Source organism: Chiloscyllium plagiosum, chromosome 7, assembly GCF_004010195.1.
Source record: "Chiloscyllium plagiosum isolate BGI_BamShark_2017 chromosome 7, ASM401019v2, whole genome shotgun sequence".
NCBI lineage: Eukaryota > Metazoa > Chordata > Chondrichthyes > Orectolobiformes > Hemiscylliidae > Chiloscyllium > Chiloscyllium plagiosum.
The window spans coordinates 14,791,838-14,806,619 of NC_057716.1; the positions used below are offsets into that span (position 1 = coordinate 14,791,838).

The 14,782-nt window shown below is 39.8% G+C and overlaps 1 protein-coding gene across 6 annotated transcripts in view; it reads right to left on the reverse strand.

Moving 5' to 3' along the window:
* The window catches only part of vps8 (VPS8 subunit of CORVET complex), a 555,322-nt gene that overhangs the window by 372,201 nt on the left and 168,339 nt on the right, over positions 1–14,782 (reverse strand). For all 6 annotated transcript variants that reach the window (XM_043693080.1, XM_043693078.1, XM_043693079.1 and 3 more), the window contains 2 exons: positions 9,160–9,242; positions 3,332–3,416 (listed from right to left, as the gene is read on the reverse strand). In XM_043693080.1, the coding sequence (XP_043549015.1) occupies positions 3,332–3,416; positions 9,160–9,242 (168 nt within the window). The remainder of the gene's footprint in view (positions 1–3,331; positions 3,417–9,159; positions 9,243–14,782) is intronic.

The window sequence follows — 14,782 nt, forward strand, 5'->3', positions numbered from 1 at the left end:
TTCTGTGAAATGAAAACATGCGACTAGCGGTGAAAGTCTGTGAAGAGAACATCAGTCAACTTACTCAAATAGAAAACCAGTATTAATTAAGAAATAAACATTAGTCCAGTGAATAAATGAGTATTTTCTAATTATCATTCTCAAAACAAAACAAAATGATAATGACAATCTGGCTCAATGCTGTGCATATGCCACAAAACAAAATACAAAAACATCCAAGGAACTAAACGTAACCAAATGTTGGCATCACTTAAAAATACTTTAGCTTCATGGGTTAAATTCCTTGAGCACACATCCCCTGAAAGGAGCTATACAGTGCTGGAGACTAGGCACCATAGTGCTGCAGTTTTAGATCCAATCCATAAAGATAATACAGCAAGACGTGGGGAGCATACAAAGGGATATAGTTGAGTGAGTTGAATGAGCAAAGATATGGCAAATGGTGAGATTTTGCAGGAAGTTTTATTAACAAATAGAAAAATAGGGTGGCACAGTGGTTAGCACTACTGCCTCACAGCACCAGGGTCCCAGGTTCAATTCCAGCCTCAGGCAACTGTCTGTGTGGAGTTTGCACATTCTCCCGGTGTCTGCGTGGGTTTCCTCAGGGTTTCTCCACAGTCCAAAGATGTGCAGGCCAGGTTAATTGGCCATGTTAAATTGCCCATAGTGTTAGGTGCATTAGTCAGAGGGAAATGGGTCTGGGTGAGTTACTCTTTGGAGGGTCGGTGTGGACTTGTTGGGCCGAAGGGCCTGTTTCCACATTGTAGAGAATCTAATCTAAATAGAATAAAAAAGCACAATATCTAAATAATGAGAGGTTGAAGAGCTTAGAGATGCAGAGAGTTCAGGTGTCCTTGCTCATACATCACAGAAAGTTAGTATGTAGTTGCAGCAAGTAATCACAAAAACAAATAGACTGTTCTGGTTTAGTGCAAGAGGAACTGAATGCAAGTTTGAGAGGTTATGGATCAGCTATACAGAGCATTGGTTTGATCGCATCCAGAGTACTGTGTAGACCACCAGTCATTGTACTTAGAGAAGAAAGTAAATGCATTGGAAGCAGTTCAGTCAAGGCTTACTAATACTCAGAATGAGCACATTGCTTATGAGGAGAGGCTAGACTTGTAACCTCTGAAGTTTAGAAGAGTCAAAGAAACCTAACTGAAACACAAAAAACCGTGAGGGGATTTGACCTGGTAAACATGGAAAGGATATTTCCTTTATGGAGAAGTCTACAACTAGAGGTCATATCAGTTTAAAAATGTGGAATTGCCCATCTAAGATAGGTGTGGAAAGGAAGTTTCTCTGAGATGGTTGAGAGCCGTGCTTCACTCTGTTTTCATCATGTATTCAGGACTTTGAATAGGGCATTCTACAATTTGATCACTGTCTACGAATGCTAGTTGTAGCTACAAATGTACTCTATCTGCCTTCAATGTATGCACGGCAACCTATCTTCTGCCAGAGGATACCGACTATCCGGAGAGCAGGACTGCCCTTCATCAAAAAATCCGTGGATACAGAATCTTTAAATATTTTTAAGGCAGAGGTAGATTGATTCTTGATGACCAAAGGTAAGAAGGATTATTGGGGATATGCAGGAATGTAGAATTGAGGCTAGAATCAGATCAGTCATGAATATATCAAATGGTAGCACAGGCTAAAATGGCTGAGCAGAATACTCTTAATCCTTGTTCATATGCTCGCATTCTTCTGATTTGTCAAAACTACCCTTATAAATCTTCATTAATAAAAATAATATTGAAGGATTACATTGATGAGAAGAGAAGTAATCACTGGAACATCAGCCTATTCAGTCCCTCAAGCCTGCCTCACCATTCACTAAGTTCATGGTAGATCTATGACAGGTCTTAACTCCTCTTACCTACAAGCTCAACATAGCCTTCAACTCCATGATATTTCAAAAATCCATTCACTTGCTTTTTAAATGCTTTCAGCCATGTGAGCCGCTACAGCTCTCTGGGGTAGAGAATTCCAGATAGTCGATACCCTCTGGCAGAAGATAGGTTGCCGTGCATACATTGAAAGCAGATAGAGTACATTTGTAGCTACAACCAGCATTCGTAGACAGTGTTCAAATTGTAGCATGTCTTATTCAAAGTCCTGAATACATGATGAAAGTGAAGCACGGCAAGACGGATGGAGATTTGGGCTTTTCAGCCTGAGGGAGGACACCTAGACAGATAATCACACAAGGGTGCACAAATATATTGAAAGACATGGAGGTGGAGATCTGAATTTACTTTAAAATAAAAAGGGGAGCAGAATAGGTTCAAAATAGTCTATGCAAATTTAAGAATAATGTTTGTCAGTCTTTTAGTGCTTATCAAAAAAAAAACCCTGATAGCCAGCAGTGGTCAATAAGCACAAACTAGTCAAGAAGCAATTGGATGCAGTAGTGAGAAACTTGGAGGCTTCTGTATGGTTGATTAAAATGAACCTAATGGCTGCTTATCTTCTAATGGGAGTGAGTATTCAGGCTATCTGGATCGCCTTGATGGTTTGGACATGGTGGAGAGCTGCTCAGGCCATTTTCACCTTCTTGCCTTGATGCCCACTTGGTCAATCTCTACCTATTCAGAATGGGAGAATCACTCAACTCATTGTGCAATTACTCCATCTGAACCTGCCCACGTAATCAGCACTGTAAAGTTACATCTAGATTAAAGTTTCATTGATTTATAACCTTTCCCACCCAGTGAACAGTAAGGAACCTTGAAATAGCAAGGCATGTGCCAGCAATGAAGAATGGAACACAGTTTTGATTTCCAAGCAGCTGAGTTATTCTTTACAGTCATTCTGAGAGCTGATTATTTCATTAGAGGTCAGATGCATGTGTACAGTGCAGACCATTTCAGACACACAACCTTTCAGATGTAGCAAATTCAGTTCTCCAAAAGAGAAAATATCTGTGCTTCATGCAAACATATGAATTAGGAGGGCCAATCAGCATTGAATCATTCCTGCATTGCAGTTTATGACTCAACAGCGTAGGATACACTATACTGTGGGCAGTCTCAGAAGCCTTTCCCATGATAGTACATCTTTTTATATTGCTTTCTCCTAAGCAATGTAATTTGACAGTTTGGTCACAAATTCAAATCTCATTAAGAATCTGTAACTATTACATGAAATTTGCAACAATGTACATCAACATTGCACGACATTTTGGATAGCGTATAATTTATAGAGGTCAATGCTATAGAGGGGTTTGCAGTCCCAAACTCAGGTGGAATACAAATAATTAACCAAAGTTGTAATTATACATAACCCAATGATTATATTTCATCCCCTTTCTTGAAATACGCACCTTCCTAACTTGATCATTCAGGTAACAGGAGATGATCTTATCATACAGCTGTTTCTTCTCATACATGAATTCGCAAACTTGATAGCTAGAAAGAAAGAGTTTCATTTTCAAATACTTAGAAACAAACACTTCAATAGACCCCTTGCCCTCCTTCATAACAATGCAAATAGAGATGCAAATTCATGGAGAAAGGGTCAGAGTGTCTCCAACATGGACTCAAACAAGGCACAATGAAAAACCACCATAAGCAGATGGTAAAATTTTGGAAAGTGTAGACGTAGCAAGTGCAGATGCAGATGTCCCTGGTAATACGTCACTGAAGGCTGACGTGCAGGTGTAGCAATCCAATGGGGAAGACACACAACCTTTCAGATGTAGCAAACTCAGTTCTCCAAAAGAGAAAATATCTGTGCTTCATGCAAACATATGAATTAGGAGGGCCAATCTGTTGTTTTGGTGGATACCCTAACAAAATAAGGAATTCAGGGTTTGGTTAAGAAAAAGGAAGCAGATGTAAGGTATAGACATCAAGGTATAGATCGAGTGAATCCTTAGAAGAGTATAAAGGAAGTAGGAGTATGCTTAAGAGGGAAATCAGGAGAGCAAAAAGGGGACATGAGATAGCTTTGGCAAATAAAATTAAGTAGAATCCAAAGAGCTTTCACAAATACATTAAGGACAAAAGGGTAACTAGGGAGAGAATAGAGCCCCTCAAAGATCAGCAAGGCGGCCTTTGTGTGGAGCCGCAGAAAATGGGGGAGATACTAAATGAGTATTTTGCATCAGTATTTACTGTGGAAAAGGATATGGAAGATATAGACTGTAGGGAAATTGGTGGTGACATCTTGCAAAATGACCATAATACAGAGGAGGAAGTGTTGGATGTCTTGAAATGCATAAAATGGATAAATCCCTCGGACTTGATCAGGTGTGCCCTAGAACTCTGTGGGAAGCTAGAGAAGTCATTGCTAGGCCTCTTGCTGAGATATTTGTATAATCGATAGTCACAGGTGAGGTGCTGGAAGACTGGAGGTTGGCAAACGTGGTGCCACTGTTTAAGAAGGCGGTAAGGACAAGCCAGGGAACCTGACCAGTGTGCCTGACGTTGGTGGTGGGCAAGGGACCTGGTTTCAATTCCCGCCTCGGGCAAGTGTCTGTGTGGAGTTTGTACATTCTCCCCATGTCTGCGTGGATTTCCTCCGGGTGCTCCAGTTTCCTCCCACAGTCCAAAGAGTGCAGGTTAGGTGAATTGGCCATGCTAAATTGCCCATAGTGTTAGGTGCGTTAGTCAGGGGTAAATATAGGGTAGGGGAATGGGTTTGGGTGGGTTTCTCTTCGGAGGGGCGGTGTGGACTTGTTCGGCCGAAGGGCCTGTTTCCACACCGTAGTGAATCTAATCTCAAACCATGTCTCACAAACTTGTTTTGAGTTTTTTGAAGAAGTAACAAAGAGAATTGATGAGGGCAGAGTGGTAGATATGATCTATATGGACTTCAGTAAGGCATTCAACAAGGTTCCCCATGGGAGACTGGTTAGCAAGGTTAGATCTCACAGAATAGAGGGAGAACTAGCCATTTGGATATAGAACTGGCTCAAAGGTAGAAGACAGAGGGTGGTGGTGGAAGGTTGTTTTTCAGAATGGAGGCCTGTGACCAGTGGAATGCCACAAGGATCGGTGCTGGGTCCTCTACTTTTTGTCATTTACATAAATGATTGGGATGAGAGCATAAGAGGTACAGTTAGTAAGTTTGCAGATGACACCAAAATTGGAGGTGTAGTGGACAGCGAAGAAGGTGACGGCCACTGTTGGAATATTGTGTGCAATTCTGGTCTCCTTCCTATTGGAAAGATGTTGTGAAACTTGAAAGGGTTCAGAAAAGATTTACAAGGATGTTTCCAAGGTTGGAGGATTTGAGCTATAGGGAGAGGCTGCACAGGCTGGAGCTGTTTTCCCTGGAGTGTCAGAGGCTGAGGGGTGAGCTTTTAGAGGTTTACAAAATTATGAGGGGCATGGATAGGGTAAATAGGCAAAGTCTTTTCCCTGGGGTGAGGGAGTCCAGAACTAAAGGGCATAGGTTCAGGTGAGAGGGGAAAGATATAAAAGAGACCTTCGGGGCAACTTTTTCAAACAGAGGGTGGTATGTGTCCAGAATGAGCTGCCAGAGGAAGTGGTGGAGGCTGGCACAATTGCAACATTTAAAAGACATCTGGATGGGTATATGAATAGGAAGGGTTTGGAGGGATATGGACCGGGTGCTGACAGGTGGGACTAGATTGGGTTGGGATATCTGGTCGGCATGGAAAAGTTGGACCGAAGGGTCTGCTTCCATGCTGTACATCTTTATGACTCTAGATTAGACCAAATGTTAAACAACATGCGAATCGTATGGTTTTCCTCTATCCAGGCAATGACCATGTTTTCCCAATGCAATCACATTTTATTATGAAATCTATCTGAATTCCTCATAATTGTGGAGAATTAAAAACATCCATGGGATACAATAAAATGCAATCCTTCAAAACATGAATGTTATCAGTGAGGAGCGAGGCATGTTGAAATCTGGCTCTGAGAACTGGTGAAGAATCACGATCTGCACAATGAATTGGAAACAGAATAAAGCTGAATGGAATGAAATGAAGAATGCCAAGTTGTACGAAGAGAAGGGGAGGTAGGGAGTATAGCTTCTTGAATGGAGGATGAATTAATTTATAAGATTGGGTTACAGAAGTTCCAACATATATTCCGAACAGCCTTCAATTTTCTGCAAGTTTCTGATAATTTTGTCATGATGATTGCATTATATTATTCACATACCTATATTCAAGAGAAATAACTTTTACAGATTTGGAAATTAACTTGGTTACCCACATAAAAAAAAGTGAGTAGCTTGCTTAGAAACTGTAAAATCTCTGATTTATTTTAGTTCTGACAAAACTCATCAACCCAAATTGTTAACTTTGTTCATTTCCCCAGACCTGATCTTTACCCTGTTCCCAGCATTTACTATTCAATTTCAGATTGTGGCATGTTTTGCTTTTGCTTTCCATACTCATACTTAAAAAAGTGAGAAAAGGAAGTGTAGCAACAAATATATTCCTAATTCTGTTAAACCTAAGCTTTGTCAAAGTCTCCTGACAATCTCCGAAATACATAATATTCTGACTGGATTAGTTTCAGGGCTATCAAAAGGAGAACAAGAGTCCTTTTAAAAGTGATGCAGTTTCCAGGCATGTCCACCAGCTCACAATGTGGGCCTCAGAATTATTTCTCAGACCCAAAGCAGAGCTGATCTAATGGATAATTACAAGTAGAATGATTCTTTGAGTTTTTGACAGATGTGTTCATTCTCAAGTATTTTTGAACATTAAAAAAATGCATGGCGCATTTTTCTGGCAGGCGAATAATCTAGTTTTATTCTCGTTGAACAGCAATTAGTGAAAGTCTTCAATGCAGACAACACAGACATTTTTCAAAACTGTCACAGCATAAGTGGGACAAGGTAGTAATAAGTGCTGCATAAATAGAAAGTTCTGTGTGTGATACCAACGCACACTACTTCAACAGGATCTAATTTACATGTGATGCTGGCTCAAAAAATTAATTGGAATTTATTACATAGCCTACCACATTACCACTTATTCTGCAAACTGTCAAGACTTTGTCCTCAGTATTCAGTTAAATTATCAACTCAGGACTTTTTCTAAAAAGGCATTGGAAGATTTTGTGAAAATCTATCAACTCATTTTGCTTCATTGTGATGCCTCTGTGAAATTCAAAAGCAAGATTTTAAAACATTTCTTCAGTGCAAATAGCTTAAGGAAATAAAAGTACATGACACAAATGACTTCAGTAAACAATTGCAAGATGAGTGTTTACAACGTTATTACTTCTCTGCAATTGTATGTTTTTAACAACAACGTTGACTTATCTGCCTTTATGAAATACCAGCTACTAATTAGCACCTGTAGAGGTTAGTACATGAAAACCATGTTTGAGACTTCACATATGCACATTAAATGAGTCTACATCGTTGTGTTAAATCACAATGCCATTATCATGTCAATATAAACTTCAAAAGCAAGACATGCTAAAACACAAAACCTTTCATTCTACATAGAATGTAAAAGGCAAAAAATTAGAGAGGAGGGATTAGCATTCCATTTGATAACTAGAAGATCCAGCTTAAAGAAATAGCTCAATGGTTCATGGTCCTTAATTACTCTTTACATTTTATTTATTGTATTTAGGACAAATGTTGCTAATCCACCAGCAGTACGAGATGATTTGCAGAATAAAGAATGATAAAAACAAGTGAAATAATATTAATTAATAATTCAAAGTTTGAGAGAAGATTTGTAGCTCGGGTGCTCGTTGCTGTGGTTCTGTTCGCCGAGCTGGAAAGTTTTGTTGCAGACGTTTCGTCCCCTGTCTAGGTGACATCCTCAGTGCTTGGGAGCCTCCTGTGAAGCGCTTCTGTGATGTTTCCTCCGGCATTTATAGTGGCATTTCACAGAAGCACTTCACAGGAGGCTCCCAAGCACTGAGGATGTCACCTAAACAGGGGACAAAACGTCTGCAACACAAATTCCCAGCTCGGCGAACAGAACCACAACATTAATTAATAATAGATGCAAAAGGCAGTCCTGACTCAGCAGATGGAACTTTGGCCTTCAGGTCAGATGGTTGTGGGTTCAAGATGCAATCCAGAACTTCAACCACATAGACAATTTGTGCATCACCTACAAACTTCTAAATCATATCCCTACATACACCCCTAAATCATTGCTATGTAACAAAGGATCTTCGGGACCTTGTACTGCGTCTTGTGGAAGGCCACTGGAAACAATCTTCTAATCACTAAAAGCATTAATTGATTGACCATGATTCTTTGCTTCCTGCCTCTGAGCTAGTTTTGAATCTAAATTGCCTTGAATCCTTTGGTCTTTGGCTTTTGTGAAGTTTGCTATGTTTGGCCTCATGATATGCCCAGTTAAAATCCATAAAGGCTACACGTCAAATGCACTGTCCTCATCAACCCTCTTTGTTAGCTCCACAAAAATATACAATCACGTTAGTCAGACATGATCCAACTTTATCAAACCCCATGTTGGCTGTCTTTGAGTAATTTGTTTCTTTCTAAATGAAGGTTTATTCTGACCCCTCAATCTTTACCAATAATTTCTTGCTACTATGATTAATTTGACTAGCCTGTAATCATTCAATAAATCAATTTCTTGCTATTAAACATACATTAAATATCCTGCCGCAAAACCTGCAAGCTCTGAAACTGAATTGTCGCCCACTTTAACCATTACTTTATTATTTCAACAGCATAGAGAAACAAAGTACAGATGTCTAATAACTATGTCATCAAGACAGTGATTATAACACTAAAAGAAAATTGAATTTTGTTGGTATTTAGTACTAGAATCATACATTAAGTTAAATTGTAAAATCTGATTTCTAACTTAACACTACCCTAAGGGAGATGTAACAGATAATACAGTCAAGTTTGAAAGTCTAGAAAATTAGAAGCATTATAGGCAAGAATAAATAATGGCAGTTTTGTTTTCATCCCCGATCAAAAAATAAGACATTCTCTGGAGGTGATGTCTTGTTTATACAGCAAATATGTGCCTCATTAGTGAACCTAAGGCATATTTTCAAATTATTTCTAACAAACTCTAAGCAATTTTTTTTTGATTTTCAAATGAGTAAAAAATCAAACCCATTAGCAGTGAAAGTACCAGTTCCAGGCAAAAGATAAATCTCAAAACTTTTCTTGCCTAACAAGCAGGATTATAATTGAGTTGAAACCAGAACTCACAATGCAGCCTTCTCAGCCATAGTGATCAGTCTGTTCTCATCAAACTGTACAATTCCCCCAGCTTGAAGCAACTCCAGGAGGACCTAGATAGGAACAAAAATAGAAAAGCTTTTATTCAGGAAATAAATAATCCGTCTACAGGTTATGTCTTTTGCAACCTTTACATGTTCTTTTATTTATCACCTACCTTCTCTGGCTCTGCACATGTTCATAACATTTTCTATAATGACTGTTAAAATTGCCATCAAAAGATGTACTGCTTCTTGTTTTAAGGATGTATAAATCTGAAGCTTCCAATGAGTTATCCATGGCCCCCTCCTCTTCCTCACCTACAAACTGCCTGCTGCGAACTTTATTAAAAGGCATCGAGTCAACTTTCATTTATATACCAATGGTACCCAGCTCTACATCTCCACCACCTCTTAACTCTCCATTGTTTCAATGTTAATAGACTGTTTGTCAGTCTTTCGATTTTGGATGAACCACAACTTTTTCTAGTTAAATACTGGAAGGAACAAAATAATCGAATTTTACAGCCACTTATTAAACTGTATAAATGATTAGCACTGCTAGCTTAATAATTTGCCCTGAGTTTTACTTTCTCTTGTTAACATGGTTTGCATATTCTCACCACTTCCACATCACTTGACTCTGTCCCTGCATTAGCCCATCTACTGTTGGGATCACCAGCTATGACATTCCTATTTCCAGTTTTCTCAATGCTGTCCTAATTAGCCACAATACCTCAACATTCTTTAACACATAAACATACAAATTAGAAGTTATGGGCCACTCAGCCCTTTAAACCTGCTCTGCCATTCAATAAGATCATGGCATAATCTGTGTTTCAATTTCCATATTTCCATGTACCTCTCACCCAGCAAAAACCTATCTACCTCCACCTTAAAAATATTCAGTGACCTCACCTATTTCCCACCCCACCCCCCCAATCATACTTTGCTGGCTCTACCCTCTCAATACACTCATTATTTCTGTCCATACACATGCCTCCAATGTAAAATTCTCACCAAAATTAAATTCTTCATAAGGTCACCCTCTTCTTACAGAGAAAGTAATACTTCACCTCCACCACCCTCCTCCCCCCCAGAAGATTTCTGTTGTCACATTCTGACCTGTTACGCACAATAATTACTGTACATCATGGGTGCGTGTGCTTTCAGTGACCAAGGTCATGCCTAGAATTCCTTTTCTAAACTGTTTTACTACTCCTGATTCTTTTCCTAAATTCTTTGACCAAGCTTTTGTATGACCTCTCATTATTAAGATGAAATGTGTGAGATTCATGTCATTTAACAAGTTTGGATTTCAAAATAAAGGAATATGGATGTTGATGAAATGTGGGGCTGGAAAACCAAGCAAGTCAGACAGGACCGGAGGAGCAGGAGATTTGACGTTTTGGGTCAGGACCTTCATCAGGACTGGAGATGAAGAATGGAGCTCGGAGGTAAATAGAGGGAGGGGTTTTGGGTTGGGGAAGGTAGATGGGATGGTGATAGGTAGATGTGGGAAGGGTAGGTGGGATAATAATAGGTAGATGCAGGTAGAGGGTTATTGAACTCTATGTTGAGGCCATTGGGCTGTAAGCTCCTGAGGCAGAATATGAGGTGCTGTTCCTCCAGTTTGTGTATAGCCTCATTGACTTTCGTGAAGGTTTTCTTTTTAGAAATAGTCAGACAGTCCTTGTGGGACAATGACCTAACCAAATATTAATTGAAGCGCATAAGAATGGGAACCCCAGAATGTTAATGGAATGAAATCTTAATGCTATGGGGTTTACAACAGATAGAGTGAATGCAAATGGCCATTTGTTTTCAGTTCAGAATCATGAAGTATTGGTTTTAATTTAGAAAGCCCAGAGATTGAAAGCTTTTAGAGAGGTGAGAGGATACCTGAAAAGGGTGAGAAGCAAGCTTGGCTTCTCTCTTTAGACGGATACAATTCAGAAAAGCCAGTCGCCTCATTAAAAAAAAAGTGTTTAGTTTTGGACATTTTCAATCCAGGAGCGCTTAATAAGAAATTTGTAGGTTACTGGTAGCTGACAAAGTTTGAGTTTTCAGTTCTTCTCAGTGCTAAAAACTCCATAGCTCAGTGGAAAGATACAGGTGGGAGTAAGTTAAGTAGAACTTAGAGATTTGCACAGATGGCGAACTTTGCTGGTCTTGAATTGTTGCAAATTAATGGTGTTAGGAAATAGGTTGAAAGTTGTGTTTGTTCTTTTCTGATCTAGTTAGTTGGGCTCCTTTTTAAATTGTGTTTTCTGCATAATAAACTTCTGTTCTGTTGTTAAAGAATTGCTACAGACTGAAATGGGTTTGTGCCAGTAAATGATCATCATATTAACTACATTTGAAACAAAAATACTCATCAAGCATGTTTTTGTTCTAGGATCAGACATGCCCAGTTGTGTCACCAGCAGGAATTGCTTTCTTATGTGCTTTGACAACTACTTTATCGGCTGATATCTTTGAACTACTAATCTACACCTTGATTAATCAACCACCTTCTCTGGTTTGATTTATTTTGAACAAAGCCAGACCCACAATATTAACTCTGCTTTTCTTTCTAAATGCAATAACAGATGCTGAATGCTAAGTCTAGTATTTCCAGCATTTTTTTTAAATGCATAAGGAAGGTTTCGTTTTTATCCTCTATGTCTCCATTGTCTTCATTTTTATATCAGTTAATTATGTCTTCGCATTCCTCTGTGACACATTACTTTTCTCATTATCTTGTTCCTCTATAGTTAAATATTTTACAGATACTTTTTGGGATGAGGTGGGCTTTTTTCATCTATAAATAACACATCTCAGTATTTGGCACAACTGATCAGGCACTTAAGAGTGCCTGGAGCTAACAGTTCACATCTGAATGCAGCTCAATGAAATAGATCAGTGAAGAATTCAAATCCAACCTTGGGATTGTGATGTAAGGTGTGGAATTTACACCTAGTTGAACATAATTTATTTTTTAGAGTTCTGAATTTTGAACTACAGGCATGAGATTTCTGTGTGTCTGAAGGCGGTGAAAGGTTACCATGTGGGTATTTCTGTAATTATGAGAACTTATATCAAAACAGTTTGAGACAAAAAATCTCCAAGATCTAATGGACTTTTTTGCAAGTGCTTCCAGGCGATCAAAGTATACAGTGTAACATACATAGCTTTCCGATTGAAGATTCTGGATTTTTTTAACATTTGAGGGTAACACTCATAATTGGAAAGAAAACTTTCAGTTTTAGTTTCAGTTTGATACAGTTCAGTAGGATGAAGAAGGATGTGTTAAACAGTTATTCTCGAAAAAGAGAAAAGGTATTTTAGCGAATTTTGAGAAGATTTGTAGCTTCGCCCAGAGGCCCACTGAAGATGTTATCTCGTAGGGTGCCAAAACATCTCGAAATGAACCTTCCAAGCTCAGCGAGCAAACCTACATCCAGGTGTTTTAGATTTGCTAAAATTAGAATACCTCAGAGTAAGGAATTTAGTTATAGTTCCAGACCATGACTATTTGAGTAAAACCCAGAAAGGATTATTTGAAGATCAGAATGTTTAAACAGAGGGTTATGAAGGCTTCAGGAAGATGGTCATATTCTGAAGACTAGGACTGGGAGTCACAGCTGAATTATAGCAAAAGAGGTACAGAGCTAAGGATTCTCTCCACTGACAATACTGCAAAGGGGTGCTCTTAATGGTTAATAAAGATTTATTTTTAGGATTAAGGGGATTATGTTTATCATATCTTTTAAGTCTTTGAAGGTGTATAACACATAAATAGTTGGTATATGCCAAGTGATCTGCACTTCTTTTTGCGTAATAGCAAAAGGGGAGACAATGGTCTAGTGATGTTATTGCTAGACTATTAATCCAGAAACTCAGCTAAGGCTTTGCTGACACAGGTTCAATTCCTGCCACAGTAGATGGTGGAATTTGAATTCAATAAGAGAAAAAAATTGGAATGGAAAATCCACTGACGGCCATGAAACTATTATCAACTGTCAGAAATTTTAAAAACCCATCTAGTTCACTAATGCCATTCAGGGAAGGACATCTGCCATCCTCACCTCGTCCAGCCTACATGTGACCCCAGACCCACAGCAACTGTCCTTTGAAATCACCTAGTAAGCCACTTGGTTCTATTAATCACTATGAGGTCTCAACAAAGAAAGAAAACCAAACAGACTACCTGATAGAAATCTGGGAACTGGAAAGGACAACAGCAGAAATAGTCCGGTCAATCATGCAAAGTTTTCCTTCCTAATGTCTGGGGGCTAGTGGCAAAACTGGGAGAACTGTCTCATAGAATTGTCAAGCAACAGCTAGACATAGTCATAATCACGGAATTATAACGTCCAAGACACCACCATCACCATCCCTGGATGTCCTATCCCATGGGCAGAGGTGATGGCACAGTCGTAGAACAGTCAGGATGGATTTGCCCTGGGAGTCCTCAACAATGACACCTATTCTCCTTCAGATGATCAATCACTACTCCTTCACATTGAAGAGAGCTTGGAGAAAGCACTGGGGATGGCAAGGGCACAAAATGTACTCTGAGTGGAGGATTTCAATGTCGCCCGACTGATCGAACTGGTCAAGTCCTAAAGGACGTAGCAGCTAGATTTGGTCCAGTGATGGAAAGTGTCATCGACAATGCTATCAAGCAGCACCTGCTCAGCAATATCCTGCTCAGTGACATCTAGTTTTGGGTTCTGCCAGGGCCACTCAGCTACTGACTTCATTACAGCCTTGGCTCAATCATGGACAAAAGAGCTGAATTCCAGAGGTGAGGTGAGAGTGACAGCCCTCGACATCAAGGCTACATTTGATTGAGTGTGCAATCAATGAGCTCTAATAAAACTGGAATCAATGGGTATCAAAGGGCAATCTCTCCACTGCGTGGAGTTATACCTGGCACATAGGATGATGATTGTGATTGTTGGCAGTCAGGCTTATGCCCGAAACGTCGATTCTCCTGTTCCTTGGATGCTGCCTGACCTGCTGTGCTTTACTAGCAACACATTTTCAGCAGTCAGTCAGTCACCTCAGCTCCAGGACTTCTCTGCAGAAGTTCCTCAGGATACAGTCGTAGGTGGAAATGTGTTGCTGGAGAAGCGCAGCAGGTCAGGCAGCATCTAGGGAACAGGAAAATCGACGTTTCGGGCATTAGCCCTTCTTCAGGAATGAGGAAAGTTTGTCCAGCAGGCTAAGATAAAAGATAGGGAGGAGGGACTTGGGGGAGGGGCGTCGGAAATGTGATAGGTGGAAAAAGGTCAAGGTGAGGGTGATAGGACAGATTGGGGTGGGGGCGGAGAGGTCGGGAAGAAGATTCTATCAGGACATAGTGATCAAAAATGGTGTGTTTTGGCTTGTGCATGAGATGAATTTTCATAGACCAGCTGCCATATCTCACGAGGGTAGCAATCTAATCTCATTTTCACTGTCTTATCAATATAGTCAAGACTGCTTAAACAGGAGGTGCAAGACTTGCGCCCACACCTCCCCTCTCACCTCCCTCCAAGGCCCCAAAGGAAACTTCCATATCCGCCACAGATTCACCTGTACCTCCACACATATCATCTATTGCATCCCCTGTACCCGATGTGGCC